General features: G+C 36.0%; 3 protein-coding genes across 6 annotated transcripts; 2 read left to right on the top strand and 1 right to left on the bottom strand.

The window, feature by feature from the left end:
- The first annotated feature begins 181 nt into the window (after positions 1 to 181).
- LOC124178133 (serine/arginine-rich splicing factor 7-like) lies at positions 182 to 5,460 on the top strand. Of its 3 annotated transcripts, none has more exons than XM_046561307.1 (4): positions 182 to 374; positions 1,210 to 1,592; positions 4,242 to 4,424; positions 5,134 to 5,460. In XM_046561307.1, exons 1-4 carry the CDS (start codon positions 366 to 368, stop codon positions 5,177 to 5,179), a joined length of 621 nt encoding a protein of 206 aa, XP_046417263.1. In that variant the 5' UTR covers positions 182 to 365; the 3' UTR covers positions 5,180 to 5,460. The 3 variants fall into 3 exon arrangements, with proteins under 3 accessions (XP_046417263.1, XP_046417262.1, XP_046417264.1); XM_046561306.1 differs by having other exon boundaries at positions 4,230 to 4,424; XM_046561308.1 differs by having other exon boundaries at positions 186 to 374; positions 4,230 to 4,431.
- A 2,400-nt stretch (positions 5,461 to 7,860) lies between these two features.
- LOC124178784 (ankyrin repeat, PH and SEC7 domain containing protein secG-like) lies at positions 7,861 to 11,509 on the top strand. Its single transcript, XM_046562423.1, has 2 exons — positions 7,861 to 9,326; positions 10,144 to 11,509. Exons 1-2 carry the CDS (start codon positions 8,236 to 8,238, stop codon positions 11,048 to 11,050), a joined length of 1,998 nt encoding a protein of 665 aa, XP_046418379.1. The 5' UTR covers positions 7,861 to 8,235; the 3' UTR covers positions 11,051 to 11,509.
- A 3,235-nt stretch (positions 11,510 to 14,744) lies between these two features.
- On the bottom strand, positions 14,745 to 19,278 carry LOC124178786 (fibroblast growth factor receptor substrate 2). 2 transcript variants are annotated; one of them, XM_046562427.1, is made up of 4 exons: positions 19,243 to 19,278; positions 17,880 to 18,199; positions 17,381 to 17,769; positions 14,745 to 17,240 (listed from the first exon to the last, which is right to left on the bottom strand). In XM_046562427.1, exons 2-4 carry the CDS (start codon positions 18,186 to 18,188, stop codon positions 16,496 to 16,498), a joined length of 1,443 nt encoding a protein of 480 aa, XP_046418383.1. In that variant the 5' UTR covers positions 18,189 to 18,199; positions 19,243 to 19,278; the 3' UTR covers positions 14,745 to 16,495. The 2 variants fall into 2 exon arrangements, with proteins under 2 accessions (XP_046418383.1, XP_046418382.1); XM_046562426.1 differs by having other exon boundaries at positions 19,096 to 19,271.
- Positions 19,279 to 19,377: the final 99 nt, after the last annotated feature.

The raw sequence follows: 19,377 nt of genomic DNA, 5'->3' as shown, positions 1-19,377 counted from the left end.
AAATCTTGTAGTTTAAATTGTATTTTTAACATCCCGTGACAGCACTTGGCACTCCCCGATAAATTCTTCATGCAGATTTCGTAAATTGTATTTTTCGCGCGTATAGGAAATCGGGTGATGGCGTCGTCAGCCACTTTCCACGTCGGCGAACTTCGGCTCGTCTAGTCCATAGTCTAGTCACGGAGGGCACGGAGGTGTAATTGGTGGGCTTGTGCGACAGCCATGTTGTTTTCTCGAGAAAAGATCGATAGTGGCAAAGGGTGACGACGCCGTGCGGCTGAAACAGAGCCGGCTTTTTCTTGCGGTAAATTAATTAATTCTGCCAAGATATTCTGCACGTATGAGGGCGATAACGTGATTCAATAATGAACAAGGTAGGTGAATCTTAATATCTTTTTAACGGGGTGAAATTTTTACTTTAGTGTATTGCGTTACACAGGCAGTTGGACGGTGTGGATTTGGGTGGTTGCAAAGATGGCGTCAAAGAATACAGATACAGCAAATTGTGCAAACTTTTTTCCTATGGCGATTAAACATAATTATGAACTCCAGAAGAACAATGTATAGTAATAATTTCAGTAGGCTTGTATAATTGCACGCAATTCCAACGACATTTTTTAGCGCAGAATATGAATTTTATGAAGATGAATCAGTTTCTCAAAGCGACGCCAAAAGTTCTTTACAATGCCCAAATTATTCTCAATCATGCAGCGTCCAGTTAGCGCCCTCTCATAATTCATTGTATTTTGTCGATAACACGTTACGCGCTAAATATTCGCAAATTATTTACGAGCCACGTATTCACGTGAAATTTATAAACCATTTTCAACTAATGAAATGACTGGCTAATTTATGACTGATTTATATAAATTGAAGAGGCTTTAACCACTTTGATCAAGACGGTGCCGAAATAAGAAAATTAAGTCCTGTTGAATAAAGTTGATAATATTAGACTGGCGTTAAGACTTTATGGGACTCTGAGCATTTGTTAGCAAGTGAATACCAATAAAAAGTCATAACATAGTTAAAGACTACAGCCATTAATTAATTAACTTAATCGATTTTTCTTACCCTGACACTTTTACCCTTCATCAGAGACACTTTTGGTGTTTGAAAATCTCGCGGATTACTAATAAACCAACTTTTTATACTGACTCTGACCAACTTGAAGGATTCTGTATGCTAAAAATATAACTATTTTTCCAACAGATGTCACGCTACCCATCCGACTGTAAGATCTATGTAGGTGATCTTGGAAGTAATGCCACAAAGCAGGAATTAGAAGATGCCTTCTCGTATTATGGTCCTTTGAGAAACGTATGGGTTGCACGAAACCCTCCTGGTTTTGCGTTTGTTGAATTTGAGGATGCGCGTGATGCTGAAGATGCAGTGAGAGGGTTAGACGGTCGCACTATTTGTGGCCGAAGAGCAAGGGTTGAACCTTCGAATGGGAAAAGACTGAGAGATCGGGGTGGTCCGTCAAGACGTGGCGGCGGACGTCCTTTCCATCCAGAGGATCGATGCTACGAGTGTGGAGAAAGAGGACATTATGCAAGAGATTGCCCACGGCATCGCGGATCTCGTAGGCGCAGGTTCGTTATCTTGCTTATTAATAATTTGGAGTCATACGTCATAAAAAATTTTTCAGAGCAAGTCATCAAAAAATATTACCCAATATATTTAGCATTCATTTGAGACTCTGTGCACTTCTCCCTACTCTTGATACAATGCTGTCTAATAAGTATTAATGTCGCCTATGGTTAGTTTCAAGTAGTCAGGTGTATCCGAAATTGACTCACCAAAACATTAATATTTTTCTAAATGCATTTGCTGCTATTTATGTGATAAATTATTTCTGAGTGCAAGAAAATATTGAATTGATTTTTGGAATTTTTTTTTTTTTCTTTGTGTTACATAAAGTACAGTTCTAATGGCAGTCTTGAAGACACTGTACATGAGAAATAGTTCGAGATATTTTATAGAATGATAAACATGTTCCTTGATAAAGTATCATATTGTGAACATATGTATTTTCATTTATTCTCTGAAGGTGGGCAAGGTTGGTTTGATGGTTGTGGCAAAATGTGAGGCGAGTCATTGCTCGCAGGGTTCAAATCTATCTGAAGATATAAAAAGCCATTCATTTTTTTGTTGCTTGTCCTGGGGTCTGAGTGGTTTAAATTCGATGTACGTTAGCTGTAAAACTGAGCAATCCGTAAATTGTTTTTGGTAAACGAAATTTGGAAGTGAGCATATGCCATGAAAGAAATCTCTTTCTATAAATAGAAAGAAAATTTTTATCTTTCATTTGGTACAATGCTCATGGATCTCGGTATCCTGATCGGCAATTTGTAAATTTAGACCCTTCATTGTAAACTGATTAAAATTGAGGTAAAAACAGGTTGGACCCTACCAGGCAGTAATCTCTATCAGATGTAAGTCAATGGTGAAGCATAGAAAAGTGATAATGTCTTGAATAGCTAATTGATGTGAAAAAAGATTAAAGAGTCAAATAAGTAAGAGTGATTGCTAGGAAATAAATTGGTAAACTGGCAGAGGACGAAGCCGATGTAATCCTGCCCGTTATTTATAGGAGATGCGGCTGAACACAGACACACGCTTGAGAAATGTGTATCTACTGAGATTCTCGCGTGATTCGACTTGGGTTCACTTTGTGACACACACACTGCGTAGAGTTACAGCGTAGAGCACCCACCTACTTTGGGTTACCTTCTGCACTCTACGAGAAAGCGAGAGAAAGACAGAGAGAAAGAGACAAACATGGCTGACGGAGTGGCTAGTTCTACGCACTTCGGTACTTCACTGACCACTGACATCACCCTAGACAAAGAGTTTGCTCACCTCGGCACGTCTGGTAGATCCAGCCTTCTTCTATCTGCTCGCAGTTCGCGCCTAGTCGTCGTAGTACCGTACCCTTCACTGAGAGACAGTCTTTGTCCAGCCATCTCGTCTAGCCACTCTCCGTCCGTACATCTGTCCATCTGACCCTCGCGCGATTTCGTCTACATATGTGTTCGCCCACTCTCCCATTCTCCTGGCCATTGCCTTCACGCGTTCTTCAGCCGTCTACTATAGGCTGTCACAAATTATGGTATATAAATAAAATAGTAATCAGATATTTCGACAAAAACAAAAGGCAATGTTATGTATACGACGAATGTATTGCAATATGTAACATTAACGAAAAAAGACTAACCAATCGATCTCGGGAGTATTACTTAAGACTATGGGATGCATTTTTTTTTTTTTTTTTTTTTACACGACATGTATGTTCTTACGAAGATGAAACCAAATGTCAGTTGTTGGACAGTAAGATGGATCGGAACAAAATAGATAATATCCTTTTGGTTTGATATCAAAATTTTCAACCTCATTATGTTGTCACTGACTTGGCCATAATTTTTTCACTGATCAGTTGCTAAAACTTTACTATTTGTAAGTAACGTTTCTTTTATGTCTATATGTTGGTTAATCTTTTTGAATGTATGTTACATCAATACAACAGTTTCATTGAAATGCTGATTTTCATGATACAGAAGAAAATGATACAATAAATTAGGAAAGGAATGTTTCATCAATTAATAATCCGTAACATTGCATGTTGATGTAATATAGCTGTAGACTATCACATACAGTCAAATCGAAATTCATATCATACTCTCTGATGACTAACTAACAAACTAAAAAATACTTGTTGGGCATTCATCAAGCTATATGGAGCAAGAAAACGGAGCCATAAAAAAACGAAGGAAAATTATTAGAAACCTCAATTTGCTGCAGCTTAAATTTATCACAATTGACTGGTTTTATTAGTTGCTACAGTCGTAAAAGAAACCATATTCGTATTATGTATATTGAGAGCCAAGAACTACATATCTGTAGCTCTTAGCTCTCACATGTGAATTATACGATTCGTTTGATGCGATTAGCACAGTTTCAAATGAGTTGGTAGGTAAGTAAGCAGCCTACCTACAAATGAGCCATTGCATTTTCTCTGATTAATTATTATCTGGTTAGGGAATCGAATGGTTTGATGTCAATAGGTAAAAACATAACGATGAGGGACTGGTATTTGTGCTCAAAGCATGCATCTAAATTGGTAACAGTTGAACAAAAAACTTCAAAGTTGCAATAGTAAATTACGTATACATACACATATAATAGGCACAGATCGAACGATCCATATTTTAATGTGAAGTTCATTATAGGTCTCACTCTAGGTCACGATCACGCTCACGATCTCGCAGCAAACACTCCAGGTCTCGTTCAGCTTCACGAAGCCGTTCTCGCAGTCGAGGTGGTGGTCGAGATAGGGACAGGTCTCGCAGTAAGGCCAGATCTGTATCTAAAGATCGTAGTCCACGCAGAACCAAATCCAGGTCAGCTTCGAGGTCCCGCAGCAGGTAAACGGTAAACATCGGCATTTGGTATTTATTCAAGTACATACATGATTACCAATAAAGAAATACATAGGAGTCTTCTGTTTTTGAAAAACTCCAGCGATTATATATAATGAATCTTATAATACGGGAGAGGACAGTAGGTGTATTTTCCTCATGAAATTTCAGGAACAAAGTATTTCAATGTGTTATCCATTAAAAATATTAACATACAGACTCTGGCACGTTTTTTACTAAGATAAAGTAAAAAACAAAGTGTGTTGAAGTATATTTGTAACCTTCCGTTTAAACATTTAGTCATTTTAACACGGAAATTTTCCTTTACCCACGATAACTTGTTGAATGATCGTCGACTTCAAATATTGCTTTTGCATTACTTATTTTTGAACGAAAAATGACCATACTGGATTAAAATATAACTCGTTAGTTTCGAAAAGTGTTTATACATCTTTTCAGAAAACTAGCAAGGTTATCGAGCTATATTGTTGGAAAATTGCTTACGGTTTATTTGCCTTAGTGTTCAATGTACGTAATTCTAAGGAAGTGTGCACACAAAGGGTTAAAACATAAATCGTACACGAGCTAGAAATTCAATGAATTACAGTGTACATCAGGCTAGAATTTAAAAAGGATTCACCTTCATATTTTGAAGAAATAATTGCTTGAAATAAATGGATGTTTTTTTTTTTTTTTGCTCACCTTGACGATGTAGGAGCCGTGCAATTGGAGATCGGAATGGGAATGCCAAGGAAGATTAGAATTTAAGTTGTATTCAATTAGGGTAGACATTGATTACTGCTTCAAACAATGCCCCATTATTCTGACACTCTTTCTTATTGTTAACAAAAGAAAAGTATGTATAAACGTATAAGCTGATTCAAAATTTGTATGGATATTTTCTCTTCGTATTATAATGGTACACGATAAATAATAACAGTAGTAATAATAATAATAACCTAAGGTTTGACGTTTGAGTGAAAGTGTGAACATATTCGTAACAATACGTGTTGACTATCAATAAAAAAAGCTTATACCATAATATAGACTGTCTCATTTATTAAAAATCTGTCCTCGTCAATTGCTTTAGTTCTTCATAATTTTAGAAGGCGAAAAATGAAAAATTTTTAAACTATACATAGCTAATACCGTGTAAATAGTTGAAACGTCATTGCGAGGTCAAGTCGAAATTTGAAGGAAAAAAAATTGCAAATTTCTGACAAATATCAGCGCGGAACCATTAGAAACACATGTATCATACTTAGATCCGGTACGTGAATTCAAATGGCAATCAATTCTTAGATTATCAGCTTCCATGGTATCGTTATATTGATCATTCAAAGTGAAATATATAACAACAATCATTACCATAAAATATTTATCAATCGACTACATCATGACTTGGAGAGTCAAGTTTATAAAAATCCATTCGACGTACGGGTTTTGTCATTCTTCGGTAGCTTATTGATAAATTTGTACTCTTCCCGACGACGCTCATTGTCATACGGATAGAGGCAATCAACTCTAATCTAACGAATGATATGCCGTGCAATCGAACGCTTGAAAATACACTTTATTCAATGGCCACGCATAAAGGGACCTTCTATCCTGCTATTCTTATGCCCTTGGCACTAGAAGCGACGACAAGCAAGTCGGACAAACCGTCATCCATAAGATTTAAGCAGGGCAAAAAAAAGTTAATGTAACGCAAGGGGAGAAGAAGCTGTTTCACGCACATGTTCACATGTGGTTTAGCTTTGGAAAAAGATTTCTCTTATTCAAGTACGCGTGGTTCACATTGGATCTGTTGCTATACACTTGGCTACGGTGGTCGAGAGATCAGACCGTTAGTTTTAAAGAAGCCGTTGCATTCTTCTTCATTACAAAACGCGAAATGCTTACGGAATGAATATTCAAGCAAACGCATCATGAAAATACACGCTCACATAAAACGGTCAAGTGTCATTTAATCATCTTTCATGCACATCCGGTACTTTGGGACTTCTTTCGAGGTAGAATTATACAAGATGTACCGTTTTGCTGCATATACGAATGCGTTATAAGTCTTTTTTTTCTAATGTAAACATTAGAAGCTATGTACTTTCTAATCTCTCTAAGCACTTCCTGTTCAAATTTCGTATTTGTTGTACATATATGTACAGATATCGTTTATTATCGGACTTCTTGAGTGTTTTACAGACATCGTGTATACTGTTATTAGCTTTGTTTGGTAAAGATAAGACCCTAAGTTCCACGGTACAAATGGTAGTCTATACGCAATTTTTCTGTAATCGATGTACCGACTAGAACTAGAAACAGGAATATTAGAAGATCTCAGAAAAAGATAGACGAACTACGTATTCGAACTGTATTAGCAAATAGAGGCAGGTATATTCCCCACCTTTAAAAAAATGCCGAGGAAGGGACGGATTATGTTCCGACTGGCCGCCCAGCGGGTGGAAGGTTCATTTTTAGAAGTAAAAACACTGTAACCTCAGAATCAGAATTTCGATGTATACACGGCTAGTCGGATAAGATAATGTAAGACAATGAATTGGAGCGTGAGGATTTGGGTATATGTCGGTCGTTTTAATTTTCATTCTTTTCCAAAATCATTAAAATTATATCTATAACATATTTATATTTGAATATTCGTATTGTACGTTTGAAATATTACGCGACACCTAAGCTCTTCATGGTACACATTTAATATCTAACATCGTCGAAGTATTGACCTTTGAAGTATGTGCAGCGAAAACTATTTATAATCTCCGAAAATACACAAAATATGCAGAAAAAAAGCGCAAGAAAAGGAAAAGATACACCAAGTGCTACAAACGTATTTTATCAACGGTACTCAATATAACGTACAAGCATAATATCTATCCGACGTCATACGATCGTTAGTAACGCTCGAACATTTTGTACCAAGTGTTGTATTATTACGGTTAATTGTTTTAACCAGCATTTTTATTAGAGACACGAGAAGGCAGGCGTATGCACTGCAAAGAAAAGAATACAGCTCGGCAGCGTACTGTAATATCTGCTTAAGTAACTTATAATAATCGTTTGTCGACATATCGTATTACAACATGCACATTAATTTCCGTGTGTCAAGACGCGAATACGTTGTTTAATTAGCGCAAAGCAAAATATTCACTTGTAAGTTTACCACGAAGTGGCTGCGAGCGGCGAATAACACTTGTGCAAATACAGACAGCGGAGTCCTACGGATAATATGTTCCATGCAACAATACGGTAACTGAAAACTTACTTTGTTTTTAATCAAAGTATTGGTATAAGTTTCATCGTTTTCAGATCATTAACAAAACTAAAACGTCAACCGAAATCGATCGATGATCGGAAGATACGGGGGAACCATCTAAAATTTCCTTATTTCATAAAATTTCTTTGCATTCCTCAATGCTGACGCCTATGCTCGGGTGAGTTTCGTCGTGTTCTGTCGAGGAGGGGAGGTTGCAGCGTGCATCGCGTGGACGCGTTTTAGTTTAGTCTCTTTTAGTCGTCTCCGTCGTCTTCTTACGCTTACCGCGAATCGTGTTCTTGCGACCGAGTATCAGACATTCGAGAATTGACCGCCGTACAGGTGAATGAAGTAGTCGGACGGTGAATTGCGGGCGGAAAAGTTCGAATGCGTGAATTAAGGATTCAGAATTAACAAACTACGATTATAAAACGCTCATTGTTGTATTATTATTATTATTAATAATAACAATAATAATAATAATAACAACAACAACAACAATAGCTGACTCAAATTATTTTTGAAGTAATAAAAATCTACGGGATTTGGAAGATGACCGCCGCGTACGATGACGATACGATTTCTCCGTGCCGGCAAGAAGACGTTAAGAATTGCGATGTGCCGGTGGATTTCGCTTCGCAAAAAATTGTAACGACAACTTTGGATGAATCCGTAAATAATTCGAGATTCGAAAACGGAGCTGCAGATGAAAGTTCTGAAAACGCAAGTCGAAATTCTGAGGAATTACCATTCCCCGAGGCTTGTGCAGGATATAAAACTGTAAATTCTTCGATAACAGGTCGATGTGTCGATGTAGGAAATGTAGTAGTAAATAAAGGCGAAGGGAATTGCACAAGCTCCGAACATGGGAACTTATCGGAAACTTGTTTGATACTTCGTAAGCAAAAAAATGTGGAGAAGACGGTTTCGGACATGGAAGAAAATCTTTCGACCATTAATGTACAGAAATCTAATGCTTCGAAAATACCGGATACAAAAATCGAGGATAAACCTTGTAAAGATAGTTTCAACTTTGAAAAGTTATCCACGGAATTGATAGATGCCGTTTCTTTCGATCCAACATCACCGTCTACCTCGGAAGGCAATGTCCGCGAAGAGAAAGATCTGAGCTGTAATCTTACAGACGAGAATAAAAGCGAAAAGCTCGCGATCTTCCAAGAATTACTTATCGACAGTAACGCATTGTCTGTCAATTGTAATAACTCTCAAGAAAACGGAGTTAAAAGTATCCCATTGCACGAATATGCCTCTGAATCGTCGGATGAGTGCGTTACAGAAAATGGGATTCAGGTGTCGAAGTCCAGTGATCAGATCAAAACGTATCAAAACGTTTATCGATCAAAAAGAAATTCTTTTTTCCCCGAAACAAGGGGCTCTGATTTACTCGAGGAAAGATGCGAAAGAGGCGGGGTCGCCGAATTTTTGAACAAAGAAAACTTTGATGATTACGACCCGGGATGCGCGATGAGTTTTCACGAGGCAATTCGTACTGGAGATGCGAAGAGCGTCGAGTTGCTCATAGCACGCGGCGTTGTTCAAAATATTGACGAACCGGATTGGAACGTTTCGGGGGATCCGCCGCTACTTGTGGCGGCAACAAATCACAACCTCCCGGTTCTGAGGTAAAAAAAAACAGTAACAAATAAAATATAAGAGTAGGCATGCGGTATGCGGCATCCTGGACTAACAAAAAGTACCACCCCGATTTCAGACATTGCATTAAATATACATGATACATATGTAGGTATATGCAGTACATATAATATTAGGTCTCCTCTTCCGTGTTGCTTAATGAATTTGTTCGCATGCATTAATATAAACGGAATTATTTTTTCGCTTACGCAGTGCATTATTATTATTATTATTGTACGAATTTAATACCCGCGTGCCACGCATAATATTCAAACATCCGCAACGATTGAATTTACTCACCGAATATACCTATAAGTACCTACTTCGAAACGAAAAAATCCTGTGTGCGTATATACTTAACAATCGTAGGATTAATTTTTTTTTTTTTTAACAACTTTGAACAATCAAGTCAATTTACAAACGCTTTGTACGTTATATTCCGTTGTCATCGTAACTTTCACTTTCAGTAAAGTTCCTGAAATTCGTTTAATTTTACTCGACGGAAATTTGCCTATTTTTAAACAAGATGTTCAATATTGATTCACAAAATGACATACTAAAATGAAAATAACGCAATACATCCTCCTTTCAAGTTCATTATAATCATAATGCGAATAAAATTCTCAATAGGTCTCAAGCTTCTAACATTTTTGTCTGAAACTGCTCCCTTCTACCATTTTCAGTTTTGAACTGATTACCTACTGGCTCAAATGTTTTTTTTCTTTTAAAAGATTTTTTGAGCAGATGACCTTTTAGCTGATAATTCAAGATTGAAATTTTTTTCTAATGCATTTAATGTGAATACAGGGTCTTACTTGCAAATGGCTGTGATCCTGGGGTCCGTTCTCCACGTGGTGAGACTGCACTTCATCGTGCGATAATAAATGGCAGCCCGTCAAGCGTATTTGAGATAGTAGAAGAGCTGCTAAAATATGGATGTCCATCGACGGTGAAAGAAGCTGGTGGAGGGTTGACGGCGTTGCATATTTTGACACGGCAGCTAGCGAATGCACAAAGTTCAAAGAGTCTTCATCACAATTTTGACATAGCTTTAAAAACGCTGGAACTCCTTGCAAAGGTTGGTCCAGTCGATGCCAAAGATCATCAAGGACGCAGTGCTCTGCATCTGTTGGCGTCATCTTCAACATTTGGCAACAGTCATAAAATAGAAATTGAACCCATGATAAGAACACTTTTGGAAGCTGGAGCGGATCCGGCTCAAAAAAATGACCGTGGCGAAACTCCTCTGCACGAAGCTCTAGAGTGTGGCGCACTCAATACAGCTTTCCTTCTGATCCCTCACACACCCACCGGTATAACGTCCAGATATGGTGAAACGCCTCTGCACATTGCAGCGAGAAAAAACCAGTCCGAAGTTGTTGATAGTCTCCTTAAACTTGGGGAGGATCCAAGCTTGCAGGATGCAGGAGGTAATACACCGCTGCATTTAGCTTCTGCAAGAGGCTTCCATCAGACTGTTTCACTTCTGGTTACTTCGCCTTTGGCACAGTTGGAGAAAACTAATGATGACGGATTAACACCGTTGCAAGTTGCCGCTGAAAGCGGTTTTGTAAATGCAGTAAAACTTTTGTTGAAAGCTGGTGCCGATCCTAGTCAAACTGCTAATTACTGTGTCACTACTTTACATCGTCATCCTGATATCTCTGTATTAATTAATCACGAGTTAACAAGACGCCGACAGCTCGCTGCTTGAATGATTTCACAGTAACAAACGATTTTTATATACAATGATGTTATTGTATTATTTTTATAATTGTCTCATTTCTTCGAAAATTCATTGAATTATTGTGATATTATTTACATATTGGGAATTAATTGTCAAACAGCTGTTGGTCAATTCTTCACAAATTGGCCTTGCGGCTCATTTTGATCTGATTCACTTTGTCAGCCATCAGCACCAAAAGATGTCAGGTAATGATGTATTCGTAATAAAAAAAATATCTATAGCTAATATTCTATCAATGCGGTGAGTGATTAACACTCATTACCATTTTTACTGTACAGTCACATCTATGTGTTCTAGTTTTATGTAATAAAACTGTTATCCTGTGGATTGCTTACCATGCCGTAGCGATTAATACAACTTATATCGAATGTAGACGAATTTGTTGATATTTTTAATAAATATTCTTTCTTCAACAAAATTTATGTACCATTGTTTTAGATCGATCCTTTCCTCTTGAAAACGTTCCACTTTTTACCACTGTGAGTGCTCTGTTTGCCAAAAATAACATCACAGAAGTAAACTTTCTGAAGGTTGTTTAAATTATCACCGGCACAATTTTAGATGTTGGATCCAATCTTCTGATTCACAAATTCATTATTTTCACAACTGATTGGCTAGAGCAGCTTGCAATGATTTTTCTTCTTCACCATCTAGCAGCTGTGATGTTACGAAATCATACATAAACTGTCGGGTGATGGATAGTATCCTGTTAATCAGTGTTGAAATTTTCTGACAGGAATGAGGTAATTTTCAAAGTATTGTTGTTAATAATAAAAACATGATCTTGTACAACATTTTCGTATATTCCATATGTTATGATTTCAAAATGAAGCACAAATCAATTGAATGAAATGTGCTTCTTTGATTGTTTATGTACAATTATTTATAAAATAATTCTATAAGCTACAGTTTATTAAAATATGCATTGATGTTGGATATATCCTGATGATGGATTTATAAAAATAAACAATATAGCACTTGTCATTGGGGAAAAGTATTCGATGTGTCAACGAGGCAATAGAACACCTGTAACCTATTCATCTGGACACCAATTCTTGGTAAGTATTAGTATGAAAAAGATCGATACACTATCAACTGTGATTTTCTTCACTATTCATTTTAATAAATTTGTATATTAATTCTTGTAACAGATAAAAATCTGGTATCAGATGTTACGACGTCGGTATTCCAAAAGTAATGGTGGGGTTACATCTTACTTATCTACTTTTCTCTGACTCTATAGCCTGAGGTCGCTATTTTTTATTTCTACAAATCCATGAATCGCATACTGTTTTTTATGGTATGTGCTATGCGAATTAGGCCACATCTCAACTACCATTATCAAATTAATTTCAGTGCAGAAATTTCTTCCCTCTTGACAAGCACTGCCTGTAAGCACTGATTTCAACTGTTTGTTCAATTAAGGTGCTCAACAAAGACATATGGTGCACTCCAATTTGATCTGATGACTCGCAATATGCACTGCACCGTTTTTGGGATAATGGTGACTAGCTTTACTCAGAAAATATAACTGTTAGAAATCACTGCATTCTTTCATGTGTTGTACTCTAAATAGTTGCCATTTATATATCGGTGATTCGCGAATAAAAAAAAAAAAAAAATGTAAAATGCATTGTACAACTTGAAACGCTACTAAAATTTCTTTTTTATTTTTTGTTTCATTTATAGAAACTCAGTTTCAAAGGTGGAATGTGCAATTTTATTCAAGATTATAACAAAGTCTTGTAAGAGTTTAAATTAGGTGTTTGAATCCGAGCAAGAAAAAAGTTTTCGTTGAGGGGTTGCAAAAAATGTAGCAGCCGTTGAGTAGCAAGTTGCAGTTGTAACAGATGTAAACCTGTTTTAGTAAGTTTTTGGCAGTTGAGAGTTGCCCTTCACTTCGACTGTGTAATATAGATCTAATACCTAATTTTGTGTACATATAATATATTTATTATCTCAATAAAAAATCAGTTCGATGTACATGCCTATAGCAAACATGGTTGTGTCATTGTAGCTGAAAAAATGGAGCAATGCTTCTTTATTGTTTGGTACTTGTGTTTTTTTTCAAGTTTTTTTTTTAGTTTTTCGATTTTGTTTTTTTTTCCAACTTAACGAGGTGTTTTATCTATTCTTAATTTTTACAGCTAATTTGACATTTTATTTATGCTAATTTAGAATGTACAATTACAAAATAAATATCATTTTTTGGCACGACCCGTTGTCGAAATAAGAGAGATGAAATTTAGAAGTACTACTGTATTTACAAAATTCGTCTCTAAATACATTGCTTTATCGGTGATAAAAAATATTTCATTCATTTGCTCACGTAAAATTTCTGTTAAATAGATTTTGGATAAAATCAGTTCGATGTTTATTCTGTTTAGCTTTGATGAAAAGTTATAGCTAGATATTCAAATCAATTGGATTTGCACATTCAAGCTACAACTTTACCCCGTATACATCTCAATGCTCCATTTCTTGTCACAATATTTCCTTAGATTATAACAGTACGCTTTTTTAATCTCATACTTATGCATAATGATAATAATAGCAATGATAATAATAAAAAGTAACATTTTACAAAAGGTAAATCATGCAGTGAGCTGAATCAACAGAATCGATAAATTCTTTGGCTGGTCAAAACTTTGGATACCTAGAATCTAATGCTTAGTCTACATATGTATATGACAATTTCCATCTTGGTTAACATCTAAATATAATTTCGCACGGCTCATGAAAATAATAAATAACATAATATAGGCCATAAGCAATCTATTGTCTATGTCTGACAAGGAGATCCCTACTATCGATGACATATGCAGTATGCTTTGAATTTCCCATACTATAGTGCCCAAAATTCCATTTTACCATGATTTCAGAAGCTAATATATTAATATACCATAGAGCTCGCAAGATTTCAGACATTCAAAACAATTATAATTGCTGCCACTTTAAAAAGGTAAATAAAATAAAATACCTAAGAAAAGTTATAAAATTCACTCTAATTATAGTTTAGTAAATCACAGTATGTATTTCAAGTATCAGAAATTCATTTTCATCCCAATATTTCATCAAACTTTTGTCATGCTACTTGATCAAATATTTGTGGAATATAGAACTGTCACTAAATTGTCTTCAAATTTTACAAAAATCCGTACTAATTGGGATGGAATTATTGTATTTGTGGAAGCAATTATTTCATCACAACCAGATTGTATCTATGGATGTGAATTAACTCAAATCTCATAATTATTCTCTATGGTTGTCTAACATATTGTATATCAGAATGAAATACTTGATCTCTAAAAACCTTGTGCTTTTTTCCAATGTACAATTGTCTAGAGAATTATGATTACAAAATAGTTTTATACATCTTTCATTTAGTTCGATTAGAGAGCAAGTGCTCTATGGCGCTTTGGTAAGCATTCATATTGAGGACATAAAGGTAAAACCGAATTACAATATATTCAATTTCACTTCTTCATTTATATGGAGAATCTGCTCGATTATCTATGTTGATTAAAAAATAAGAAACAAATATACATATATATTCAGTTCATATGTTATTTGATGAATCTCTTTATTGTGCGTATGAAACACCAACAGCATGCTGTCAGGTATTTGATGAAACATTCGTAAATAAATGTTTAAAAATATATAATGTCCTCAAAGGAAGTACCAGAAATTTATTTGCTTATTAAAAAATCTGGTTATGCTAATTTCTTTGGCCTGTATTATACATACATTTAATATTCTTTTGGCATATACCTATACCTAATATACCACTGCTATTAATTGTCCGTTATATAATATTTTCTTAACACAAGACTCGTACGAAACAAGTTATAGAATTTATTTACAAATTGGCTCTTAACATAATATTTTTTACAATTATCTAAAAATCTATTCATTTTGGGAAAGCTACGCTAAGTATTCCTTACAGACCAAGGACCATCCATAACGATATGCATGGCATTGGTCAGTGAAAATAGTACACTGTAACGAGCATGAAATGATTCGATTGTGATTTCATCTAAAATTTCAGCAATTGTTACATTACCAGTACCGCACATATGTGTAACATATTAATATATGAATAAATTTGAACTTTGAAATTCCTGAAATATTCAGATTCCTTTTTCATGTCTGCTTCTATTAATTTGAGCAATACATTGCTGGCATGAATTGTTGAGATAATTCCGTGAGCAGTAAAGTAAAATTTTAGAAATGGCAGATTTCTGCAAAGTTTAGTTGATTCCAACAAAAAAAATTTACGTTGTAAATAACATTTTGTCTACACTTAAATAACAGACATAAAAGCCATATGGTCCAAAAATAAGCTACTTACAATTTGGGCAGAATCAAGCTCCTTATCAATCAAACATATATTACATATTCGAACGAGTCTTGTGGTACTTATTTTACTATCAATTCATAGGCCTTACACCTATCACATTTACGTATTATATCACTGAGTCAACTGCCGTTAAACTGTACAAATACGAGTATGTGCATGTACACGATATAAGATCTGTAATATGTAGAATTGAAAGACATAAAATAGAATGCAAAACCTCATCGGCTGACATCAAAGGTATCAACTACAATGTCAACAGTAAATGTAGTACTGTACACAACTTGGAGTCACGCAAGTCGTACAGGCATTGAGCATTTTCTTTTCCTCGATCGAAAAGTCAGCCTCCAACTCTCTTTTAGAAATAAAAAATGAACTATGAAAACCGAATCAAAAAACATTTTTATACTTAAAAAAAAAAAAACGAATGACACACTATTGATAAGTATTACATTTTCTGTTTCGTTGTTTAATTTTGAGGAGTATTTTTCGGCTGCACACAGTATCATTAGTAAATATATAGTATGAAAATATTTGCTGAAAATTTGGTTCTTTCTTTAAGAGGTCGTGAAAGGATCGAGGTAAGGCGTAACAAATCAGGTTACACTTCAAATGAAATTACAGGGTAGACTAACCTATAAATCTGTATCCATAGCTTCAGATTGAATTCTTGGTATTTCGATACATACTGTAACATTCCAAGTCTCCTAGTCTTTTTAATATCTTTGCTAAGAAGTGTGAATATATCCATATAAATGAGGACGATTAATCAAGTCATTAGTTTCAATACGTGTCGTTGTCTTATATCATGTTCACAACATAGTCATAGTTCGAAAATTGTATAGTTTTTTACAAACGTAGCCCATATTGATAAAAAGATCAGAATTTATTTAGATTCGTAATTATGCTACCTACAAAATTTCTTCTATGAGAAATTCTTGTTCAAAAGTGACAAGCTATACAAGCAGGCATATTGTACGAAGCCATGGGTCGTTTTTTAAAGAAACTTTCTTCAGAAATACCTGTAGCATAATAAAGGTACATAATAGTATGGGTCACTCGCTAATAGATGAGCTGTGTCTAGATGGAGCTGATAAGTCATTGATCGTTGAATTGTGTCGAGTTTTCCGAGAGCCCTCGTTGTCATTGACAAGATTTGGATTAACAGAATGAGAAAGAGCCGTAGTTTTATTAAAATCTATTGTCGCATACCCTTTCAACGGTTTATTTGGTGAGTCGGGTGGAATTGGAGTATTTGCAGGGTTCACATTACCTTCAGGGCTCACAGCTGTTGTGTTATGTTTTTGGTCAAGGTCCAGAACGGCATAATTCACCTCTCTGACTGGCCCAGCAGGAGGAGTGGTGGGAAGCAGAGGAGATTTCTCTGCAGTAGATATCCCTGAGAATCTTTTTCTCAATCCTTCTATATCACTAGATTCAAGATTTGCATAGCAGTGCCTAGGCTCATCCTCCCAGTCAGGTTGTACCTGTGGTAACGATGTGCGCATTGTAGTCGTTGCAGTATCATAATGTTCTTGCCCAGGACTGATATTCATGTAGGCATGCTGAGCACCATCAAGCTCACTGGCTTCTTCTCGCAAAGGCGTTGAATCAGAAATACTGTGCGACGGAGAAAGTGGGCTGGCATCACTGCTCAGATCAACATTGATATAAGATGCCATTGGAAGAGGTGGTGGCCTACTTCGGCAACTGGATTCTTGACTGGTAGGTAGAGGTAGAGGCGTAGGTTCCAAAGCCATAAAACCACTACTAGATGTGGTACTACTCACTGTACAAGACCTGCAAATAAAATTGAGGAGTACTGATTAAAACTATGTGTTCGTAACTAAGTGAAATGTAACAACTTTCACTTAAAAGATTCAACGTAAATACAGAAGTTTTAAAACTGCTCTTAATCAATAATATCAACAGCAATATACCTCTGCATAGTTCTTCTAAGGCTTTTGTTATTATTGTGTTCTCGTTCGATTGTGGCTGATGTCAGCACTTCTTCATTGACATAGAGAGAGGACGGAGGGGGATGGGGAACTGGAGGTGGTGGTGGAAGCATGGGTGGCGGTGATGGCGATCCCATAGTACCCTGGGGTGACATGGGGCCACTACTGCTTCCAACGCTGCCTAATCTTCCAATTCCATTTTGCTGGCTGTGAGAAAATCTCGGACCTATTCGACTGTTGCTCCTTGCAGGAGTTGGGTCTAAATAACTGGGCTCCGAAGGCATCATTACTCGCATTGTTACCGTCGATCCTGGATGTGATGCAACTGGCAGTTCTCTCGATATCGTATCATCTCCGCTACTATTGCAAACCTGAGTGACAAGTGGAAGGTATAAGATTTCTGTGCATTTGTAATGTAAAATTTATGTGCATTGTTCTTTATGGGACGAATAAGCATCTGATAGAGTATATAGGCAATTACCTGAATGTTGGTTTGTACAAGGTTGAATAGTTGTTCAGCCCTACGGCACTTGAATGCGTAAATGCCGGGCCCAGTAGAACAGCGTCTTCCAGATTCAAAGCTGAATATTTCGGCGTCATAGCCATAGCGACGTAAACAGCGTAGAGGCCACTTGACTGGTTGCTTATCACGTTGATACAAAACTATATCTAAGTCTGTTATTTCTAGCTTACCAGGTGTTATCAAGTTGCCCGCATCATCAACGTTCATCACTTGAAATATATTTGGATGAAGATCGTTAATGTCCGCCCGACTGTTAACACACCCCATCCTTCCTTGATCTGAAAAAAAGGAACGAAAAGGTTTATATAATAATAAATGCAAACTCAGAAAAGTTCACAAGTCTTCTGTTTTCTGATACTATAAATATGCTTAGTTATATTAGAAAGTATATGTCTATATGGTCATTCTTGTTAAATATCATAAGACAAATTTGATTAACCATGGGGTTTATATGAAATGAAAAATATGAAACAGAAATAAAATCGCACGTGTGTCAGCAATACATGTCTGTTATTTGAGCTATTAAAAAACTTATAAAAGAACATGTCCATCAACAAACGACAAGCTCTTCAAAGAAAGCAATCGATTCATAGACATTACTTTCTTATGACGAGTTAGTACCTGACAAGCGTAGTTTTATGAACAATATTATTTAACTAGGTATACTTGATTTAGCACTTGTTGAAGTGAAAATTGTATTTTTAAATATACAAAATATATATATGAGTGTGTGTGTGTGTGTATAACAAATTTTTTGGTTGACGATGTTGTTCTGCAGTAATATATCATTACGGGGTTAAACACGAACCTAGTAATAAGTAGGATTATTACACAACCCGAGATTCATAATTAATTTACTATTAAATAATATTTGACTGTGTTTGAGAGTAAAGGACAGGCAAGAATGTTTACATATTCGGCAAAAAGATGGTTACGTGCTTGTTATTGTTGGGTGAAGAGGTCGAGGCTATTGACTCGATGATTATTGAGAGTGTCTGTATGTGTTATCTTTGAGAATCTCAACAAAAATCAGTCAAAAGTGTTTAAGTCTGGATTATCATATCTGATGAAAAGCACTTTCAGAAACGATCAACAACTCGTATGAAACTCGAATCTATCCTAGCACTCAATCTGTATTACGCCGAGAGATGATGAGGACTTATTAATTACTCACCAAATGCAACATATCCAATGCATCAAAACAAATTAATAAGGGGGATTATTTATTATTTGGCAAATGACGCATTTTTACGAGTGGCGTTTGAGTGGTCATAAAAACTACTACCCCTATGATCTGTCTGAAGTTAGCTATGCTTCTCACCCTTCTCACTATACTCGAGGTTGAAACCACAATGATACCAATAGTACTGAAACCCTTGTGGTCATTAATGGAACTATTCGACGCGTTTTTCGTGTGTTCTTGATTGAAGTGGCGCACTCTAACACGAATAGGTTT

The sequence above is a fragment of the Neodiprion fabricii genome, chromosome 3, assembly GCF_021155785.1.
Source record: "Neodiprion fabricii isolate iyNeoFabr1 chromosome 3, iyNeoFabr1.1, whole genome shotgun sequence".
Classification (NCBI taxonomy): Eukaryota; Metazoa; Arthropoda; class Insecta; order Hymenoptera; family Diprionidae; genus Neodiprion; species Neodiprion fabricii.
The sequence above is the reverse complement of the archived record's forward strand: the minus strand, read 5'-3'. Positions and strand labels throughout refer to the sequence as shown.